The sequence below is a fragment of the Leuciscus leuciscus genome (genome assembly GCF_965113295.1).
Source record: "Leuciscus leuciscus genome assembly, chromosome: 15".
In the NCBI taxonomy this organism is placed as follows: Eukaryota; Metazoa; Chordata; class Actinopteri; order Cypriniformes; family Leuciscidae; genus Leuciscus; species Leuciscus leuciscus.
The window spans coordinates 19,536,673-19,550,049 of NC_138739.1; the positions used below are offsets into that span (position 1 = coordinate 19,536,673).

Genomic DNA, 13,377 nt, shown 5'->3' on the forward strand with positions numbered 1-13,377 from the left:
TTTAGGTTTCTAAGAGCAATGGCGACTGAAGGAGTCATACAGATGGCTGTATTTCCGCACTTCTTCAAGCAATCTCTCAGTCACTTGGTCTATTTCCATGGCTCTTCACTGATCTTCGGAATTTAAAAATGGCGGGCGGGCGTTGCAGAGTGCAGAAGATCATTCCGGAAATGCGTAGGAGGAAACGCGATGCTATCCAGCCGACCAATCACAGATCTTGCGGTCCGCGTCACCGCGACGCGTAGTTACATTTTTGAGGAGGTGCGCGTCAGGGTACGGCGAAGGGTACGACGTATGGTACACGTCAATGCGTATGCTATGCCGTACCTTCTACGCACACCCGACGCAGAAGTATAAATTGGCCTTAAAAACGGGTGCGCGACTGCGCGCACGTGGGCAGAGCCAGTAATAGCGGCGGTAGTCATGGCGACGGAGAGTGACAGTCGCGCAAGCCAATCACTTGTTTCGTCCCGGTAGGAATTAATGAGCTGTGTTTTTTGAAGATTAAATACACTATAGTCACTCAATTTTTATACTCTCTTTTTCAAAGTACTTACATTTTAATTATGTATTGGTATATAAAGACAGTTTAAGCCAATTTGAAAAAAAGTTCTTTAGACAATTCTTACCTACCCAACCTTTAAGCTTAAGGGATGGTCTAAGTTATGGTTGGCTCTATGTGTCACGATCCACACTCGAAGGAACGGGAAAAGGGAAGATCCAAGTGCAGTAATTATTTATTTGGGAATTCCGTAAGCATAAATTCAGTCCAGGCAATTAGTCGTCATCATAAATCCATCCAAAAAACAAGAACACAAACAGGAAACACAGGGAACAGAAGTGGCGTGATAATAGACAAGGAATCCGTAACAAACACTAGACAGGCAGGGCATATATAACAAAGAACTAACAATGAATAACAGGGAACAGCTGAGTGCAATGAACAGTGATTGGTACAGACAAGGATTGTGGGGAATGCAGTTCATAATGTGGATTACACCGTGGGGAAGAGGACCTCTAGTGGACACCCAGGGAACACAAACCAGACACTGTGACACTATGTAGATATTTTAACTTATTGTTTAATTTGACAACAGTGACAAACAACTCTGATGCTTATGGGTAAAAACGATCATTACCTGGCTGTCCCCAGTGAATGCAGATCAGTGAGACCTGAATGCTGCTCCGCTCCGTTTGCCTGGTGCTTGTGACACACTAACATACCAGATTTAACCATCTATAGGCACATTTATACTGCAAATAAAGTGTGAAGTTGTCTGTTGATTCTAGTGCACTTCAACAGAAAACAAGGCACATGCTGAGTGTCATGACAATGACTTTAACATGGTCTCTGTGAATGTGATTCATGTTCATGTAGAACAGTCATCAGAACTAACAAAATTAAAAATCATATTAAGATGTATAAGGGAACAATTTATTTATTTTAAAATAAATTTATTTCATAAAATAATATGAATCCTTTATTTCAAAGGAAAAAAATAATTTAGATTCAAATCAAATCTGAGTTCTGTTTAAAGCACATTGAAGACTAAATATACACATGCAACTGAATTTTCTACTTTATTGTTGTATACAATGTTGTATAAAATTGCCTCTATATGGCACATAAAACAAAACAAAAAACTGTTATTGGTCACTTTACATGTCAGTCAGGTGGTTCTTCTTGTTTAAGTGGGTTCTTGTCTGCCTGTGATAATAAAATAAAATCTGTGTTTGCTTCCACCACGGCGAAAAAGCTGCTGGACAAAACTGTAAGATGTGTGAGATATGGATTCATTCCTCTAGTTCATTCGGACAACATTACATTATTAACCCAATCTCAAAAACAGCATTAATACAAATAGAAAGACAGAGTAAACTTGTCTTGATCTCTAATTTATGTCTGTTTTTTTCAGTCTTCACTGTACTCTGTGACACACTAGCCTTCATTCAGATATTAACCTTATTAATTTAATTTTCTAATGCTTATGGTTATGTTACATTATAAAGTCATTCCTGTCAAATAAGAGGGTACATTTAGTCAAATAAATTAAAGTAAATTAAGTTTACAAAAACGTTGTAATTGTTACAGCAGGAACCTGGCTATGTCGGTTGCTGATAACACTCAGTATTTAATGTTTATGTTACTAAGGCTTTATAAATGTATTAAACACCATTAATCCAGTAATTTAAAGAACAATGCTGCATCAATGTTATATGCAGATTTAAGTTTCTTTTTCTCATTTTAACTTTTTTTCTCTCACAGATACACATGATCCTGTGCAACAGGAGACAAGTGATCCTGCTGGTGAATGGAAGACAAATTGAATAAGGAATCTGACACCAGAAATACACATTAACCGTGTTTGAAGTCGACCCATTTGTGCTTTTGAGATGGAAAACTAATAAGTGAAGACTTTTGTTTGATGTGACATAAACAGCAACATGCCTGTGTTCAATGTAAAGTTGATGTTGTAAGACTGGAAAAACTGGAAGAACTGGAAGAGAGGGCAAATTAACATTTTAATTTCTCTCTTGTGCACCATTTGAGACACAAGTTCCACCTAAGCAATAATCTATATATTTTTCCCTTGAACCCTCATTCCCCGTTTACTCCTTCTCTCATGCTGAGATCACTGGAAATTCACCCAAGAATCTATATAGTTTAATTTTTTTGTTTTCTTTGTTTTTAAGTCATTAAGAACAAGTTATTATTTACAATGGCGGCCTGACAAGTGGAATAACCACTTAGGGAAAAGGAAATAGGGCTAAAATAAATACAGTACATTATAAATACATACAGGTTAGCAATTACATAAAATACTATTTAAAACACAACACAGTCGACAACACAAAATGATTATGTAGAGAAGCAACTGCATGTGTCCGTGAACAAGGATGATATAATAGTTTTAAAAGATGAAATTGAAATTAGTGTATCCAGTTCGAGAATATTTTGCAAAGCGTTCCAGTCGCGAGCGGCAGCAGATTAAAAAGAAGCAAGAGTTGGTTTTGGGAATACATAATTGAAGACGAAGCGAGGACCGGGTGTTGTATATGACAGGCTTTGGCTGCAGCAGGTGACCCAAGTAAGGAGGTGAGCGGCCGAGAAGGGTCTTGTAAATGAAGGTGAACCAATGAATTTTGCGACGATTGTGAAGGGAGGGCCAGTTGACAGATGAATATAAAGTGCAGTGGTGTGTATTGAAAGGAGCATTTGTGGCAAACCTGATAGCAGAATGGTAAAGAATGTCAAGATTTGATTGCAAGCAACCCTGTATAGTGTCTCCATAGTCTAACATGGGTAGAATGGTCATTTGAATAAGAGAAAGTTTGGCAGAAGTGGTGAAGGAAGAGCGGTTGCTGTAAAGGAAATCAAGCTTGGCCTTGACCTTAGATTGCAGCTTTGATATGTGGATGGAGATAGAAAGTGAAGTGTCCAACCAGATGCCCAAGTATTTATATGCAGTATATATGCAATAATATAACTTGGGTTAGCCTGTGATGCAAAGTGTACACATCTTCTCTCTTTATTCTAGAGCATTTGATGTTTGTATATATGTGACCCGATCTGGCGAAATGAGTCGGAAGTCGCAACGTTCCATTTTAAGATATGGGCCGTTTATGTGGAAAAACAAAGAAATAATAGATTTTTTTATTTATTATTATTATTGCTAAATTTCAAAGAACAGACATTCAAAAATAATCTCCTAAAGTTTCGTAGTCCAGATAATTGAGAAAAGGTATTTAAATGACTATTAAAGTTTACAAAGCTTTACTAAATTCGCTGGAAATGAATATTGCTTTTCTCAACTCCTCTCGTCACCTCTGAGCATTTCCCGGGAATCCCCTCAAACGTCTCTGCTTTCCAAATATGGTGTTACACGTTGTATAGAACCAATCATAAAGCTTAGAAATGTACACAAACGCTGATCATTTGTCAATGGGAAGCCCCGTTTCGACTGACCGGCACGCGATTGGTCCAGCCATCCTCCTCAGACTCGTAGCGCTATGTGTAAACAAGCTAGCAGATCTCCTCAGAAAGATTAAATATTATTAATTTGAGAAATGTCGCTGTCAAAAGAGAGCAAAGTCGCCAAAAAGTCGCCAAAAACGTTGAACTCACTGGAGGCTTCTAACCTAAGCTCTGCTGCTGGTCATCAAGAGTGGCTAGTCAGTGATTGTTTTGAATCTGGAGACGTGTCATCCTCTGATGACAGCGACAGCCCTGTGGTATTTATCGTGTATGGATGTGAGTGAGTGCAATTATTCTGTGAGTGTATTTATCTGCAAGGAGAATCCATTACAATGTGTTTGATTTATTTAAACCCAATATTTAACTGTTGGTATCTCCGTTATGAATATGTTACACTGTTATTGTCATCTAGATTCTAGCCTACACAAAGATATTGCATAGGCTAACATTATTTGTTCTCTGTTTCCTTGTCTCTCTGCCTCTCTCTCTCTCTCTCTCTCTCTCTCTCTCTCTCTCTCTCTCTCTCTCTCTCTCTCTCTCTCTCTCTCTCTCTCTCTCTCTCTCTCACACACACACACACACACACACACACACACACACACACACACACACACACACACACACACACACACACACACACACACACACACACACACACACACCCTCTCTCAAGCAAAACTGTAGCACCTCTGTTCAATCTTTCTGATTTTAGTAAATGTTTGTAAAAGTATGGCAAGCCGTTTTAGCTTAAATTGTACCCAGCGTTACTCGTCGTAATTGCATTTTTACTAGTAAGAATTCAATTAGAGAGCTCTACAATTCAATTCTTACTAGTAGCAATTACAATTAGAGAGCTCTCCAATTCAATTACTACTAGTAAGAATTACAATTACAGAGCTCTCTAATTCAATTATTACTAGTAAGAATTACAATTACAGAGCTCTCTAATTCAGTTCTTACTAGTAACAATTACAATTAGAGAGCTCTACAAATGCGGCTTGCCATACATATATCTCCATTGACTTCCATTCATTTTTAATTACGGAGCTGTACAATGGAATTGTTACTAGTAAGAATTACAATTAGAGAGCTCTACAATTGAATTGTTACTAGTAAGAATGCAATTGCAGAGCTCTTTAATTCAATTCTTACTAGTAACAATTTAAATAGAGAGCTCTCTAATCCAATTATTACTAGTAACAATTCCAATTAGAGAGCTCTCTAATTCAGTTGTTACTAGTAAGAATGTAATTGCAGAGCTCTTTAATTCAATTACAGAGCTCTGCAATTATACATATCTTTAATTCATATTTTTACTAGTAAAAATTCAATTAGAGAGCTCTGTAATTGCATTCTTACTAGTAAGAATTTAATTAGAGAGCTCTCTAATTGTAATTGTTACTAGTAATAATTGAATTAGAGAGCTCTCTAATTGTAATTCTTACTAGTAACAATTCAATTGTAGAGCTCTCTAATTGTAATTCTTACTAGTAACAATTCAATTGTAGAGCTCTCTAATTGTAATTCTTACTAGTAACAATTCATTTGTAGAGCTCCGTAATTAAAAATGAATGGAAGTCAATGGAGACTTACGACTAGTAAAAATTCATTTGTAGAGCTCTCTAATTGTAATTGTTACTAGTAAGAATTGAATTAGAGAGCTCTGTAATTGTAATTCTTACTAGTAATAATTGAATTAGAGAGCTCTATAATTGTAATTCTTACTAGTAATAATTGAATTGGAGAGCTCTCTAATTGTAATTGCTACTAGTAAGAATTGAATTGTAGAGCTCTCTAATTGAATTCTTACTAGTAAAAATGCAATTACGACGAGTAACGCTGGGTACAATTTAAGCTAAAACGGCTTGCCATATAAAAGTGCCTTTTAAATTATTTATTCAAATAATTTTTTAAAAATAATTTGAACTTCAGCCTGGCATAATAGCATATATTAATGTCTTTGGTCAAATTAAGCTGTACAATAAATAGTTCATCCCTTTAAATGCAATGGATTTTGAAAGATATCAACAAAAAACGGACAAAAAACTTTAAAAGCGATTTTCTCAGGTTTTCAATTGGAAAAAGAGGGCAGACGACCATAATTCAAATGTGTATATCTTTACAACCATTCAAGGTATGACTTTGACTAGGATATCAGTTGAAAGCTTATGGTCTCCTCTTTCCATTAATACCAAAATCTCAATTTTGAAGTTTGGGTCACTGTGACTCATTTTGCTGGATCAGGTCACATATTATCTTTGAACTGATTATGCAACTGGCGTGATACATTTACCTGACATAATAAAGTGTAAACATTTTATTCTAATCGACTCTAATTGACATTATTTTCAGTAAAGAATTAAAAAGAATAGTCAAACATTCGCACACACTTAATGATGTAGAGATATCATTAAAACCTTTTTTATTTATGGAGTCAGATGAAATAACGAGTTAATACATATGAGAAATGTATTTCATTTAATCAAATTACTTTGCCATGTGGAAAGACGGTAACGCGCAGAGGCCTTCACCCGCTGATCGGATGCCTCCTTTGGGCCGATCCAGCCGGGCATTACAGTTGGTGATAACCCTCCGTGATCCCTCCGAGCAACACAGGCGAGCAACGTCTTTCCAGCAAAGTATTGGGATTTTAAAACCAACGAGAGGTTTGATCATCTTCTCTTCCTTCCACCGTTGTGGTAAGTCAATTATTTTACCTTTTCAGAAGTGTTCGCACTGTCAGAGAGTTTATTCACACATAACATACGTATACACATAAAACATATGATATCAGAGTTTTAAAATCAAACATTTAAAAAGAGAACAATACATCACGGTTGTTTAAACCAATGAGCATTAAGCTGTGTCGTCAGCAAGTCGTTTCCCATCATGCTTTTGATCAGCGCAGTCGGTGGAGAGCAACTGCGCGCGACTGCAGAATCCGACACGCGCCTGGCGCTCGCAATTTTTTTTTTTTTACATACGTCAGCATGACATCAGAGCGAGGCTGGCCGCACTCGGACACATTTCTAACAGGCATGCATCTCGCGGTGATCACCGGTGATCGGTTCTGCGCAGATTTTGCTCATCTCAAACCATAGATACACTAGATGTCGCCTTGTATACGGCAGTTCATTGGAACGAATGCGTCAACAGAGCCGCCATCTTGGAACAGGGGAGCCCCTCCTCTTTAATGCACTAGCGTCAATGTAACTAAATGGCAGGATTGATCATCTTTTTATTTTTTCCCCCACCAGGTGTTTTTGGTGTGGAGAAAGTTGATGTGACAGTGCAGCGCATTCTCATCCCAAGTCGTCATATACTGACGCTTTTGACATTTCGTCTACATCGAACGCACATGGCACCCTTTAGCGTCAATATGAGACGCACAGAGCGTGTCAGTGATGGAGGGAGATTCTGTCACTCTAAAACCTCTTACTGAAATACCAGAAGATGCTTCAGCTCAGTGGTGGTTTGGTGATAAAACCATAGCTCAAATTAAAAAAGCAGCTGGACGCCTCTCTACATCTGAGGGTGATAATGTGGGATTCAATAGCAGACTGAAGCTGGATCATCAGACTGGATCTCTGACCATCACAAACACCAGATCTGACCATACTGGACTCTATAAACTACAGATCTGGACCACAGCTCAGACACATGACATATTCAGTGTTACTGTCACCGGTGAGTAACTCAAGTCTTACAATCTGAATCTGATAACTGGATTAAAATCTAGATTAATTTTCTGAGAACAGTTTAGATGATGTGGAATAATCAGAGGTTTATTCTTCAAAACCTGTTGTTGCTTTTGTAAATTAAAAATGCACCTATGAGTGCAAGTTAAGAGAATAATGTGTAAAAAATGAAATATGTGTAAAGGAAATATTATCTATTGACTGAACTATAACATTGATGCTTCAGAGAGTTGCAGCAAAGAGGAATCTAAAGTTATTGTCACAACTTTAAAGGACAAGTTCGGTATTTTACACTTAAAGCCCTGTTTTCAGATCGTTTCTGATGAAATACAATGGTTAAGATTGAAATTTGGACAAATGCTGCTGTCCCGAGAATTTTCGGTTTCTGTGGTAGACTTATTAAAGAGAGCAGAGGTACTAGGGTGCAATAAATGACAGGGGACTTCAACTTTACTTAAATATTTTCTTTCATTTTAAGTTGTTTAATAGTCTAAACAACAAATAAGAGTGAAGTGAACTACTTCACTAGAATAAATGTACATGGAAAGTAACACTAAATAATGAATACATCAATGCAGTTACAGAGTCCAATCCAACTGGCATGCTATCAGTATTAATAATGTTTTTGACGGTCTAGATCAGGGGTTTTCAACTCTGTCATCACTCTGCTGCAGAATTTCAACGGCACCAACATTGATTCCATGTGATAATATTAGATTTTCATGATGATTTTCAATTGTATGATTATGACAATGAGTAGGTACTGACACGTGTTGTCTAACTCCAATAGAGTTAGGAAATGTCTCTAAATGCAAATCCCAATGCGTCTTTTTCATTATCTACATGGATATTAAAATCACCAACAATTAGGACTTTATCTGCAGCCAGTACTAACTCTGATAGAAAATCAGCAAATTATTTGATGGTTTGTATTGTGCCCTGGTTGCCTGTATACAGTAGCCAGCACAATTGTCAAGCGGGATTTAAAGTATCAGATCATATAAAAGCAGGATATATAGTGCTGATGATTATAGTGTGTGTTATAGATCAGACACATTCACACTAATGTCTGTCTTTATCATTACAGTATCAGATCTTCACTCAGGTTATATAGTGCTGATGTTTATAGTGTGTGTTATAGATCAGACACATTCACACTAATGTCTGTCTTTATCATTACAGTATCAGATCTTCACTCAGGATATATAGTGCTGATGTTTATAGTGTGTGTTATAGAGTGTGTCTTTATCATTACATATTCAGGTCTGTCTCCAGGTGCTGTAACAGGGATTGTTGTTGCTGTTCTGCTGCTGGTGTTTGCTGCTGCTGCAGTTGCTGGTGTGATTTACCTTTGCTGGGAGATCTCTAAACTAAAAAGACCTAAGGGTAAGTATCACCCACAGTTCACATAATTTGGAAATAAACCTGAGAAGTCTGAATACTGTTAAACAATAACAGATGAAGGGCAGATTGCACCATTTGCAACAATTGCACCATTTTTGTGTCTGTGTATGATGTGCCCTCATTAATCTATAATGGATATATTAAATATTTTAAATATATATTAAACACATTACATAGAAACTGTTTAACTTTAGACTGAAGAGCAAATAGGGCATCATATCCTGGACAGATCCTGAGATAGAGAGGTCACGTATTTCTTACAACTTAACATAAAATGGGTGGTGGTGGCGCAGGCGCAATGGATAAGACACATGCCTTTGGTGTGAGAGACCCGGGTTCGAATCCACTGTGAGACACCAATGTGTCCCTGAGCAAGACACTTAACCCCTAGTTGCTCCAGAGGCGTGCGACCTCTGACATATATAGCAATTGTTAAGTCGCTTTGGATAAAAGCATCAGCTAAATGAATAAATGTAAATGTAAAATAAGCTTAGGTATTTAACTAAGAACAATAACAATTAATAATAAAATAATACAATTACTGTATAATTAATTAAAAGCAACATGGTACTTCTGCAAGATCATACTGCAAACACAAAACTGCACACAACACACTGAACAATAAATGTTTAAAATTAGATCATGTAAATGTTTGGTCTGATAAGATTATTTAGCAACTCTTTCTCCATCCAATACAATCTGATCTGATTGGCTGGCTTTATTCGCCTTCTAAAAATCTGTTTACGAGATACCAGATTGATACAGGAAGTGCTTTTGAGTGTAAAATAATGATCTGCTAAATTTTTTTAAAGGTAGTTTTCACAACAAATCTAAGATTTGTGAATCTGAGTATATAGTAGCAACTATAGACTAGAAGAACTGTGATCGGCTGCTTTACATGTCGGTCAGATTGTTCTTTGTATTCTTGTATGCCAGTGAAAATTATAGTTTTACAAAAGATGAAAATATGTGTTTGTTTCCAGCAAGGGAATCAAAATACTGCTCAGGATGGACAAACACTGTAAGATGTGTGATATGGATTAATTCTTGTTCATTCTGACATCATTACAACATTAACACCATTAATACGAATATAAAGATAAAGATGACCTTGATCTCTTTTTAATTTAACTTTACAATTTTGTCAGATTTTCTTGGCTTCACTACAGATAATTCTTACAAATACTTTTCCCTGTGTGACACACTGACCTTCATTTAGATATTAACCTTGTAATATATTCAAGGGAAAAAAAAGATGCACAAGTGAGCAATCTTATTCTGTATATAACACTGTATATTATATACTAACTTGCCATTTAAAAGAAAGATTTGTTTAGTTTTCACAGATTTAATTATTGTATTTAAATATTTTGTATAATATATTAATTTTCCCTTTTGAGTAGATTCTTCACTGTTTGAAACATAATAAACTCGGAGTGACACTTTAAAATAAAATGAAGGAATCTATTATTAGTGGATGTATTCATTAAATGTAGCCTACATAAAAAATTTTTTTTTTACATTTTTTTAATCAATGTATTGATAATTTTTCAGTGCCACTCCTGATCAGTTAAGCGTGTAAATTTAACAATGAATGAAAAGATTAATTGTTTAAACAAACAGTTTAATTAATACAGCAGGAGCCCTGACTCTGTTGATAACACTGAGCATTTAATCTTTATGTTAAAGCTACAATATGCAAGAATTTTTGGCCTCTGGAGGGCGCTACATTCCAAACAACAACAACGGCGTAGCTTGATGACGATGTGAAGGAGCGTGGAATGATGGGAACTGTCGTTTTAAACTCCACCGTGGATGTAAATCAGTCAGACGGGAATCTAAAATCATGTTCATGGATGAGGCTAAGTTCTTTTTTTATAATGACATGCTTTTTGTGGCGGGGGGGTTCAGCGCGGTCTGTAATGGGAGAGAGAAGAGACGAGCAAGTAGGTCAAGTGCAAATGACGAACACCTGTGTTTTATTGCAGTGATCCGCGTGGAGAGACCGCTTATAAGCCGCGCTGGCTTATAACGAGAGAGAGACTGGAGAGAAAATTGGACGCAGAGAAAGAAAACCGGTGGATCCGAGCTCTCATTTTTGAACTGTTTTGTGCCGTCGCGGTTGTCACAGTGAATGCGCGTTGTGCACGACTTTTGTTTGTTTTGCTTTATTTTAATAAAGTACGAGTCCCAGTCACGCCGATCCCTGTCTTCTTCCTTCCTGACTCTTAAACCTCATCACACTTTTATTTCATTAAAATGAATTAACCACAAGAAAAGTAAGGTTTAATACTACATTGGTTATCATAGATGTTACTGTATTTGTTGAATTCATTGTTGTGATGATAACGCTGCGCAGTTTTACGTGTTCTAAACAATTGTTGTAAAAGTACATTCGAACATACCCACATCATTTGCCAAAATACTGATTAATATTTATGTATAACACATGCTATATTTATTTACATGGCCATAAACACCAGACGTGATAAACAATGTCAATAAACTAAACAGAAATCTAAAGCAATAATACTTCCCTTACATACCGAATGCTACATTAGGAAATATAAAATTAAGCATAACGTTACTTTGTCGACAGAACCAGCTGCAATCGGTAAAGAATAATTATGTTCCATAACGACTGCAAGAAACAAGCTACGTGTGTTGCTTGATAGACGCTACAACTACAACTTCCGCATTTGTCCAGGACTTCGCGCAGTACGAGCGGAAACCGAGGGTAACGCGGATATGACGCAATTGACTGGCGACTCCCAGCTCCCCCCTGCTCTAACGCCCCGTTTCCTTGGTTAAAATCGCAATTTTCTCACGATTTAAAAATAGTTGGAAACATTTGGGATATTGTAAGTAATCAACTTAACAAAATATATAACACTGGCCTTGAGATTATGGGATATTTTAATGCAAAATTCTTGCATATTGTACCTTTAATATGGCTTCATTAGTTAATTTAATAAACACTGTTAATACAGTAAATTGAATTGCAATGCTGTGTCAGTGTTATATGCAGACATAAGACTGTTCATTTCACTTTTTAACTTCGTGGTTCTTTCTTTGTTTTCTCACAGATGATGCGGAAAATAACGGAACAAACGATCCTTTGAAAGATGAGACTGCAAAAAGTGATGATATACTTTAACAATATACACATTAACAGTGTTTGAAGTCAAACCACATTTGTGCTTTTGAGATGTGAAATGAATACATGAAGAGTTTTGATTGATTTGGCATAAACAGAAACATTATTTTGTTCATTATGAAGTTAATGTAACACTGTAATATTTTTTCTTGTATTAAAAGTCAGCTTGACTGCTTTATGGTGATTTAGTTTGTTACACTTTGTAAGAAGGCTTGATTATTTTTACATTTGTACAGATTATATCAGAAATACTCAAACTGAACTTGATGTATATATATGCTTTTTTTCTTGATAGCTTATTTTTTAATTGATGCTGTTGCACTGTTACTTTTATTTAATTTTTTTATTCAATGTATGCTTAAATATTTTAAATGATTGCCTTCTTAAAAATCTTGTAAGAATATAGACACCGTGCTATTTGTTTTTTTCTCAAGTAAATCCGTCTCTGTCTCCTAATAAGATGGGAATATCTTAAATGTAAAGTGACTGATTTCATGAGGACTGAAGTGATAAAAGCTCAGAGTGTCGCTCTGATATTCTGTGTTTATACTAAAGTTACAAATGATCTTACTGTCTGAACAGTTTTTTCAGTTCTCATTGTGGATGAGTATTATGAAAATAAATGCTTGTTTTGCCATAATTGTGTTGCATGTTTGTGTTCAAAATAGTATAATAATAGATTTAAAGAATTCAGTATATGACTCAGACACATACTGATTTATAGTGAGTTAAAACTCTTTATTTGAAATGCCTTTTTTTTTTCATTTTATAGCGATTTACTCTGTTGTACACCCAACAAATGTCAATACGATGATTAGCACATAATTTGTAAAGAAACAGAATCACAGAGAGTTTGATCATTGATCTGCGGTGAAACATGTATAAACCACCTCCGTCATTTCAGATTTCTGTAAGGAACACAAAAGGAGAAAAAAAACCCTGATGTTTCAGATGCAAAAACTTCAGGAGCTCAAAATGAATAAATGACATAAATTTGCGGCAAATTAGATATTATGGGTTTCGCTCCAGCCCTTAAAAAAAACTCACCTGCCTGTTTCTAGTAATCCTGAAGACATTGGTTAGCTGGTTCAGGTGTGTTTGATCAGGGTTGGAACTAAACGGCAGGACAGCGGCACGACAGG

General features: G+C 36.2%; 2 protein-coding genes across 2 annotated transcripts in view; one reads left to right on the forward strand and one right to left on the reverse strand.

The window, feature by feature from the left end:
* Window positions 1–775: 775 nt before the first annotated feature.
* Window positions 776–13,377, reverse strand: part of LOC309474918 (uncharacterized protein) — a gene marked incomplete at its 5' end in the record, with an annotated part of 216,662 nt that continues 204,060 nt past the window's right edge. The window contains one exon of the mRNA XM_082137537.1: window positions 776–1,074. The remainder of the gene's footprint in view (window positions 1,075–13,377) is intronic.
* LOC309475677 (uncharacterized protein) lies at window positions 7,378–12,342 on the forward strand. The gene is made up of 3 exons (XM_082138601.1): window positions 7,378–7,663; window positions 8,938–9,060; window positions 12,165–12,342. Exons 1-3 carry the CDS (start codon window positions 7,381–7,383, stop codon window positions 12,233–12,235), a joined length of 477 nt encoding a protein of 158 aa, XP_081994727.1. The 5' UTR covers window positions 7,378–7,380; the 3' UTR covers window positions 12,236–12,342.